Source organism: Triticum dicoccoides, chromosome 2A (genome assembly GCF_002162155.2).
Source record: "Triticum dicoccoides isolate Atlit2015 ecotype Zavitan chromosome 2A, WEW_v2.0, whole genome shotgun sequence".
NCBI lineage: Eukaryota > Viridiplantae > Streptophyta > Magnoliopsida > Poales > Poaceae > Triticum > Triticum dicoccoides.
The window spans coordinates 261,363,042-261,372,645 of NC_041382.1; the positions used below are offsets into that span (position 1 = coordinate 261,363,042).

General features: G+C 43.2%; 1 protein-coding gene across 2 annotated transcripts; it reads right to left on the reverse strand.

The window, feature by feature from the left end:
• Positions 1–722: 722 nt before the first annotated feature.
• On the reverse strand, positions 723–9,060 carry LOC119354375 (nucleolin-like). Of its 2 annotated transcripts, none has more exons than XM_037621106.1 (10): positions 8,426–9,060; positions 3,086–3,175; positions 2,771–3,007; positions 2,439–2,660; positions 2,029–2,341; positions 1,600–1,943; positions 1,456–1,524; positions 1,284–1,340; positions 1,088–1,197; positions 723–999 (listed from the first exon to the last, which is right to left on the reverse strand). In XM_037621106.1, the coding sequence occupies exons 1-10, from the start codon at positions 8,921–8,923 to the stop codon at positions 894–896; spliced, it is 2,046 nt and encodes a 681-aa protein (XP_037477003.1). In that variant the 5' UTR covers positions 8,924–9,060; the 3' UTR covers positions 723–893. The 2 variants fall into 2 exon arrangements, with proteins under 2 accessions (XP_037477003.1, XP_037477002.1); XM_037621105.1 differs by having other exon boundaries at positions 1,088–1,203.
• Positions 9,061–9,604: the final 544 nt, after the last annotated feature.

A 9,604-nucleotide genomic window follows, 5' to 3' on the forward strand; every position in this document is an offset into this window, starting at 1 on the left:
CCCATGAGAAAGCTAGCATATATCCTCTAGTATTCAGCCCATATGTCCAGTTAAAATCAGCCCAAAGTTATGTTTTTTGCCCCTTCAGCCCATTTGCCCCTCCACAAATTCAGCCCAAGCTCCGCCACTGGGTATAGGTATAGGTATAGGTATAGATATAGGTATAGATATGTCGATTCCCGCCGTACAGGTAGCAATGGCAAGCCCGAGAAGAAAATCTTGCTAGTGTGATCAAGGATAAGAAGGGTCCTAAATGGTTCGGTTTGGATGGAAGGTTCACCAAAGTCCGAAGCTTGACACCTCAAGACATGACAACACGCAGCAAAGATGGTTAAAATCGAGGCGTCCTAAAAAATTACCGCGTAATAAGCTTTCAGGATTGACAAAACAAGTTAACAGCAGCAAAACCATTGGTTCTCTATTGGTGTTGTGTGCATTATAGAGAGTATCAACTTTAAGAGGCCCAAAAAAGAGTGTAAAAAGGCCAATGCTTAGCGTTGGTCGATCGATCAAAGCCCGAGTCTTAGCATGACGGGTCTTCGGTTATAGTAGTAGACAGGGGGGGGACGAGAAGGTGGGTGGGTGAGTGGCACATGACCATGGTGTCGACGTGACGAGCTTGCCTTGCCGGTGTCATACATTTGTCACGACCCTCCCCATGGGGCCCGCAACCACATGTTCGCTTTCTCAAGGGGCATTGACAACGCACGCGTGGTGTGATCTGTCGGCCGATCAGAAACGCTTGGCATATAAAATTGTTTCATATAATGTCATAACTCAGAATGTATGAGTCCGCATCAAAGGCACTCGAGCAATGCACAAGGTTGGGGTAGCTAGTTAGGTAACTCAACGCTATGAATAAATAAAATCCTATAACAAAGCCTTGGGAAGCTCTATCGTCCTTGCCTAGAGTATTTCCTCCCGTCTCTTGCAGATAAATATCGGCCTCTGCGCTCCCTGACTGTGTACTCTACCTCATCATACTCATCAGGAACAAAGCTGTTGGAAACACCAAGCACAGTTTCACGTCACAAGCCTTCTCTTTGTGGGGAGAGCAAAATCCAATGCGTACACAAAACAGCCTTACCTCCGCTGGTCATGAAAAGGTTTAGCAATCCGGCGATGGGGAGCAGCAACTTGAGGATTGGAATGACTAGTTATCTCGCTTTGAGAGCTTGAAGGGGCTGCTGCTGACTTCTGCCCCTAGACAACAACGAAAAATATCAGAATCAAACAAAATCAGAACGACAAGCATCTCAGGATGTGCTTTTGTGGTTCGCTACCTTGTAGCATTCGCTACAGTTACACATCGCAGGACTTGAAGGCAATAACTCTTGTTCCTAGGAAACACAAGCGCTCCAATAGTCAGCATCAACCAGCAAGCAGCCAAGTACTCCATCTGCATCTAAATGTAAGACTTTTTTTAAGTAAATCATAACATTAAACACTACGTACCACCCCGCGGTAGGGTTCCTTGCGCTGAGGTGCTACTTGAGAAGTTGAAGCCACCGTGAGCTCATGCTCCTAACAACACAGAGTCAGCCTACAATTAACATCAGGATGCAAATAAAACCTAAAAACTGGAAACCATGCACTTACTGTCTTATTATAGTAGTCTTTCTCCGATCCACCACTGGTTGCAGCAAATTCATCAACATTCTCACACTGGTAGTGATGACCAGCCTTGCCAGCGCTGGAGTAATGCCCACTCTGATAAGCACTTGAGTTATGATCACCTCTAATGCATTCTGGGCAAGATTCATCATGTGCCCTCTCCAAGTATGAATGTCTATATTTACTCCTGCTGTATTCATCTCCTTGCATGGTTGATGCTTCATATGCTGCATGCTTATGTTTTGGATATTTATTATCATATCGACTCTCAACATAACCTTCCCGGATTCTGCTCCCCGGGTGTGTCCTTCCATATTTATGGCGGGGGTCTACAACCAAGCATTAAAAATAACCCTTTCAGTAACCTCGTGGAAAAAAGAAAAGAGGAACACACATTTTTCAAAAGAAACCAACCAGGTACTGTAGAATCTCTTCTGTAGTAAGACCTGTATTCTCGCACTGAAACAGGTCTTTCTCCATCATCAACCGCCATGGGAGGCAACCTACCAACATAACCTCCCCGAATTCTGCTCCCTGGGTAGTTGCTATGATTTGAATAAGGACGTCTTTCAGGACCTAAATGCCTGAATCTGTTAGGGTGGGGCTCTCTGTCACCATAATTTTTGCCAATAAATCCTCTCCTGACGCCCAACATGTGATTATCCCCTTGCCATGAAGGCTTTTTGAAAGTAGGCTTTGGTCTTTGTAGAGTAGCCTTCATGCGGATCTGAAAGTATGGAAGTAGTAAGTAGTAACTAACCATAGCTCAAGCAAATAAACCAAAGGTAGAAGTCACACAACAATAAAGACCGTAAAGGGATTACCTTTCCACTACCTTCACCAAAGCGACCTTTATTGACCATATCAATGCAATCTAATGCCGCTTGTCTTGTAGTAAAGCTGATGAAACCAAAATCTTTACGTTTTGCTGTAAACATATTTCTAGCAAGTTGTATATTATCAATTTCACCAAACTTTCCAAACTTTTCCCTCACGTCGTCTTCGTCCCAATGAGGCGGTAAGCCATCCAAGAAAACAGATTTTACCTACATTTCATAATGATAATAAGAGATGTTAAATGGAAAAGGCATGATCATGCAATACCTCTAGTTACAGAAGCAAATAGAAGATAAAGCTACTTCGTTTGTGGATTTACCTTCTCCATAACCTTATCATCTTGTGAAATGGTGTTTGAAAATGATATTTGTGCTCTAACATCAGTACCAAGAAACAGATCTCTTTTCTGTAGTTTAAGAAATCCAGCAACAGCATCCACATGTGAGCTGAAGTCAAGAAACGCATAGCCTCTATTTCTTCCCTTTCTATCCGGGTGCTCAATTAAATTGATATCTTCAAGGTTTTCTAACTCAAAGGTTTTCAGCTTCTCTGCTAACTGCAAGAGATCAACCATTACTCAAAATAGCAAGGTGCTTGCAAAAAATGCGAGTATCAAATAAGTAAGACAGCATACATCATCTTTTGACCAATCGAAGCAAATGTTCCGAAGATGAAGGGTCTCATTATCATTGTTCTTGCATATTCCACAAGCTTTTCCCTTGATCTGAAAACCATAATGAGGTGTTATATATATGTGCTGTCCTATTGGCTAGTTAAAAAGTATCATTCATTGAACACACATGGATGTGAGCATTCATTGTCAATACCAAACATGTCCAAGAATTTCAAGTATATTGAATAAAGTATCACAAAGTACAATCAGCATGGCAAATGCAATTGCTTTACTATCAAAGAAAATCTAATCGAGACTACCCATCTAAATGCTTAAACTTTTAAATGGTAGCAGCAGTACATAATCTAACAGATGTAAACATACTGACATACAAGAGATCATATCAAATTATACTAACTAAAAGAATGTTGAGTACTACCAGTTGTAATCGTTGATACATGAGCGGAGAGGGATAACTACGGTACTGAAGATAGCCAGTTATGCCATCTGCAAGGGCTTAGGAAGACATAGGGAAGGAGAAGAGAATATATTGGTTCTTGCTTCTGCCCAAAGATTTTTGCTTTAAATGCCCGCTCTTACATAGAGCTACCCAATTTTGACCCCAAAGACATGGACTTAACTTGGAAACCAACGTGTATATAATACTCCCTCTGTTCACAAATATAGGATGTTCTAACTTTTTTGTGAATCGGATGTATATAGACATGTTTTAGTGTGTTTGTTCACTCATTTCGGTCTGTATGTGATCCATAATGAACTATCCGAAACATCTTATATTTGTGAACGGAGGGAGTACGTTCTAACTACACCACTATAAATTGACTTTGACTGTAACATACTAAATGCCATTAACTGCAGACTCTACTTCCTGATTCTCCTGAATTACGAAGCCTGCTAGCTGCTGCCGTCTGAGAATGCAGTACTTCACCCGCCACCACCCCACTGACTAGCAGTCATTGCGAACCATATTTTGTTATGGGGTTACAGATGGTCCTTGTCCATCAGTAGATTGTACTGATAGTGTGGGGTGGTGAACCAAACACACCAATTAAGCCCCAAATGGATGGGGATGTTGCCACTCTGGCTCCACTTAACACTAAAATTTTGGAGCCTTCCTGACATTTACTCCTTGCATTCCTGACTCAAGCGTGTAAGAGCCCTTCTGACACATTGCATGGCAGCATTCCCTAATGTACTTTCATTGTATCTTCTTTCCTCCTAGTAATTTCTCTCACTACTACGCTAGCTTGAGACCTCATCGCGCTACAGACTCCCATCGCACCCCTATGGAACACATGTCCTGGCTCCAGCACGATGCAGATAATCAAACCACACAAGTTCCTGATCCTTGCACATGCCCGCTCCAAATAACCTATCAGATGTATGCACACATTCACATACACATGCACTTTCATACTAATTACAATAACTAATTGAGTCTCTGACTTGGCAACCCCTGGCTCAATTGTTTGTCATGCACATGGGTTTATCCAAGGAAGTACTCCCTCCATCCCCTCAATACATGGCACATGCGCATTCCAAGAATGAAGTTTGACCATTAGTTTGACCAACTAAACACGGGTTGTATTTCACAAAAATTGTATCACCAGATTCGCATTTGAACATGGTATCATTTTTATGACATACGACACATGTTATTAAACAAGTTCATGGTCAAAGTTAAATCATGCAAAACGAGGGCGCCATGTAAAAGGGGACAGAGGGTAACACTTTATGTGCTGCCAACCACCATAAATTCTGTGCTAGACTGCACCAAACCAATGACTTCCTGTTGTGGTTTCTCGTTCCTCTACCAATACTTTTCCTTGTGCTTCCGCTGACACGCAATTTACCATGTCTCTGTTGCGGCCTATTTTTTGTTGCTCCTGATATATTGGACGACAAGGGTAGTAACTTGAAAGTTGAAACCATGTTGACAACAGTTTCTGTCGATCATGCAACATCATTGTCTGAACCATATTTAATGAAGGCCAGGCCCTTTGATCTCACTGGTAAAACTTCAGTTGTCTCCACCACTACGTACAGATCAAAGACAAGATTTGATCAAGCACTTTCTATATCCGCTCAATCGTGCCGCGGAGGAGTATCCTTCGTGACATCTTCTCGACAACAAAGACCATGGTAGATGTTTGCAGTTCAAGGATGGATGCCATGAGGTTATCACTTGTGATGCTTTTCATCTCATGTCATGGTGGATCAGCTCTACGACCGAAATGTTGTGGACTTTAACTCATAACACGGACACTCTAGCACTCAAGATAGCTAGATAGCATGTTTTGTGGGATTAGGAAGGCATAGGTTATGGGAAGAGAATATTTCTCATCTTCATATATTACAATCCTGCTCTTATATAGATCTACCTAACTTAAGACTCCTAATTTGGAAACAAAATCACATATGGAAAGAAATCTTAGTCCTGTCTTGAATCTATATCTATTTTAGCTACTAATAAAGGGAGGTGATATTCTTGGTCCAGTCCGTCATGACGTTTTGCGGAAAAGTCTCTAAGCTTTCTAGAAATCAACCCTGCAATCCAGAAAAACTGTTTGTATAATCAACCTGCGGTACTGAGTCGTAGGAAGAAAACGATTCGAACATCTTGACGGGCCAAGTTTGTGCACCTGCACTGCTTCGGAAGCCCAGTTAGCTCCGCATGTGTCAGGTGCTAAAAAATTAAAAAAATACTGCAATGCATGGGTTGGAGTCGAACTCACAACCGCACATCAATCAAACATCGGTAACCAACTGGACGACCTAGCTGTTGTGAAAGGTCATGACATTTTGCAGAAAAGTCTCTAAGCTTTCTAGAAATCGACCCTGCAATCCAGAAAAAATGTTCGTATAATCAACCTGCGGTACTGAGTGGCAGGAAGAAAACGATTCGAACGTCTTGATGGGCCGAGTTTGTGCAGTGCACTGCTTCAAAAGCCCAGTTAGTTTCGCATGTGTCAGGTGCTAAAGAATTAATGCAATGCGCGGGTTGGAGTCGAACTCACAACCGCGCACATTAATCAAACATCTGTAACCAACTGGACAACCTAGCTGTTATGAAAGTACACGTTGTATATTTTATATATGTATATATTGTGCCCCCAGTTGGCTTTGCACACGTCAGGTGCTAAAAAATTAATGCAATGTGTTTTTCTTGAGCGGAATTAGGACATCCACACCGACTGTGAGGTAATTTCCTTTTTGCAACAATAGGCCACTTCTCTGCTCTAATTTGCAGAAAACCCCTTAGTATCTTGAAACCAACCATATCCCTCCTTCACCTCATCAAAACAGCCGGAGGAATATATTTTGAGTGAAACATAATATTTTTTTGTGATATATGTACATCAAAACTAGAGTGTTTTCTTTCAAGTTTGTGAACAAGTATTATTCTACTTTGGATCCGTTGCAACGCACGGGCACATTGCTAGTCAGAGAAAAGCACTTAGTGTATAGAGGCTGCGGTCACCTTTTAGATGGACCAGATTTAGAAAACAAGTTTCTCAAATCTCAACATATTTTATTCTCCTACAGCCGCTCCCTGGAACTGACATATGGGGTTCTCAATTTCTTTATTCATTAGAGGCTGCCTCCATGCTACGACCTACGAGGCGATGCTAACGATTTTGGACTAGAGGCTGGGGCCTGCAATGTATGGAGGCTGCCTCTAACAGGAGAGAGAAGGCTTAGAGGCAGCAAAAACACTACACTGTGGGTGCTCTTAATGCAATGCATGGGTTGGAGTCTTCACTCGATTGCGCATGCCGTCCGTCATTCAGCTGTGCCTTCACATGGGCCTTCATATTTTCATACGACGCTGCGATACTGGTTTTTTGGGGCCAAGTTTCGCAGATTCAGCTTATGTTTATAAAACAAGTTTGTAAACAGATTAGATAGTCCCACCTTGCTTCTTTAGACCTAATTCCACCAATTTTTATATGTCCGTGGGTATATACTCCCTCCGTTCCTAAATATTTGTCTTTCTAGAGATTTCAACAAGTGACTACATGCGGAGCAAAATGAGTGAATCTATACTCTAAAATATGTCTATATACATCCGTATGTGGTAACCATTTGAGATCTCTAAAAAGACAAATATTTAGGAACGGAGGGAGTACTCCCTCCGTCCTTTAAAGAGTGTACTTCCAACTTTATTGGAGGGTCAAACTATCTCAAAGTTTGACCGAGTTTGTGCAAAAATATATCAATGTTTGTGAAATCAAATAGGTATATGATGAAAGTATATTTTATCACGAATCTAATGCTACTAATTTGATGGCATAAATGTTGATGTATTATTATATAAACACAGTCAAATATAAAAAAGTTTGACTTTCCAAGAAAGTTGGAAGTACACTCTTTAAAGGACGGAGGGAGTATGTGATAGAGTTGGGGTGGCACCGATTGAAGAGAAGCTTGTCCAACATTGTCTGAGATGGTTTGGGCATATACAACGTAGATCTCCAAAAAGGCCTATGCATAGCGGGCGGTTAAAATGTGTTGATAATGGCAAGAGACGTCATAGTAGACCAAACTTGACATGGGAGGAGTCCCTAAAGAGAGATCTGAAGGACTATAATATCACCAAGATTTAGCCATGGACAGGGGTGCATGGAAGTTAGCTATCCACATGCCATAGCCATGACTTGGTTTTGATATCTTATGGGTTTTAACTCTAGCTTAACCCAACTTGTTTGGGACTGAAAGGCTTTGTTGTTGTTGTAATAAATATGCTGGGGCCAGCAGGAACTACTGCCCAGTCTTTTAGCAAAGGAAATGATTAACCGTATATGCCGTTAGCACTACAACGTACTACTCCCTCCATCCCATAATATAAGAGCATTTTTGACACTACACTAGTGTCAAAAACGCACTACACTAGTGTAAAAAACGCTCTTATATTATGGGACAGAGGGAGTAGTTCTAAACTAAACCTTCCTGGCACCATATCCTTCTACATCTCTAGCACAAAATGAGCCAGCCAAACAATTATAAACTAATAACTCAAAGGTAGTAGTTTGAATTGAACCCAGCTTGTTCGATTTCCCTTATTTATCTATCTACAGTACCTTAAGCCCTATAAAGCGCGAGACCGTACAACAGTTCCCTTACTAAAAATTCAACCTTTTTCCAACCACTTTGTTCCTAGTACGTAGCAAATTCTCATCGAAACCAATAAGGCAATGCTTCAGATGTTGCGCAAAGGCCAGAGGCCATTAACTTAGGACCAGTTCGTTCAGTGTTTTCCCCAACCCGACCACTTTCCAGCAATTCACACTACAGAGCTAGGGAAGAGAATCTAGTGGATGCAGTAGCTGTAAAGAATACCATGGCCGTGCGGAGGTCGTTGGCAGCCCACCTCGCCTGCCAAACCTCGGCGAAGCGTACAAAGGCAAAGCCCTTGTTAAGCTGCGGCTCCACCGGATCCCGGACGAGCCGCACCTCCTCGACCTCGCCGGCCTCGGTGAGCGCTGCCGCGACGTCATCCTCCATGGCTCCCCGCGGCAGCCCAAACACGAACACCTCGTACTCCTTCCTCTTCTTCCTCCTCCCCTCGTTCTCCCCTCCTTCCCCAGACACCCCCACCTCCTCCACGACCTCCTTCTCCACAATAGCGTCTTCTTCCTCGGCCGGCGCCACCGCCGTCTCCTCCCCCATGATCATCTCCTTGGGAGCCTGTTCCTCTTCCTCCTCATCCTCCTCCTCAACTACTTCCTCCACCTCGACGACCTCCTCCACCTCCTGGGGCTCCTCCTCCTCGAAATCCTCCATGGCGACGTTGAGGTCGAAGAGCGGCCGGCGCGGGGCCGGCGGAAGGTCTTCCATCTCCGGCGGTCGCCGGCCGCACGGGGGCTTAGGGTTTCGTCGCGGCGGCGGTCTCCGTTTGGATTTTTGCTGCTGGGTAGTCTACTGGTGCGAGATGTGGCGATGAGATGCGATGTACGGCCCGGGGGAGACCACGCGGCTGCCAAAAGAAAAGGCGAGGCTGGTCATAGTGGGGAGTAACTTAGACTAGTAACATACATATGTTACTAGTCTATGTTACTATCTTCATAGTGGGTAGTGTCATAGGTGTGGTAACATAGTTGCCTTCATTTATTACTTTGTAGACTCATTATGCATTGGAAACCGCTATGTGATGGTAACATATTATGTTACTCTATTTGCCTCTCTCCTCATTAACTACTTGCCACATCATCATTTTTGCTTATGTGGCATCTATGTTACTACCTATGTTACTCCCACTATGACCAGCCTAAAGGCACTCGTGTCCCCGGAAACGGAGGGCTGGGTTCAGCGGCGGCATACCGCATACATGGGGCCCGGTGTCAGTATCACTGGCGGCCTGCTCGAGGCAGGCCTACATGGCAGTGTGTGTATGGTAGTACAGCGTTACCTGGTTTGACTCGGTTCAGTTCTATTTTTCCAGAATCTATATAACACCTAAATAGTTCATTCACATTATCCTATTTTTATCTTACATGCGGTCTATCCACCTCAACAACT

Coding starts and splice junctions, on each gene's coding strand:
- LOC119354375 (XM_037621105.1), bottom strand. CDS start 8,923: ATGGAAGACCTTCCGCCGGCCCCGCGCCGGCCGCTCTTCGACCTCAAC. Junction 3,008..3,085: donor TCGATTGGTCAAAAGATGAT/GTATGCTGTCTT, acceptor GATCTCTTGCAG/TTAGCAGAGAAGCTGAAAAC. Junction 1,341..1,455: donor AGGAACCCTACCGCGGGGTG/GTACGTAGTGTT, acceptor TGTGTTTCCTAG/GAACAAGAGTTATTGCCTTC.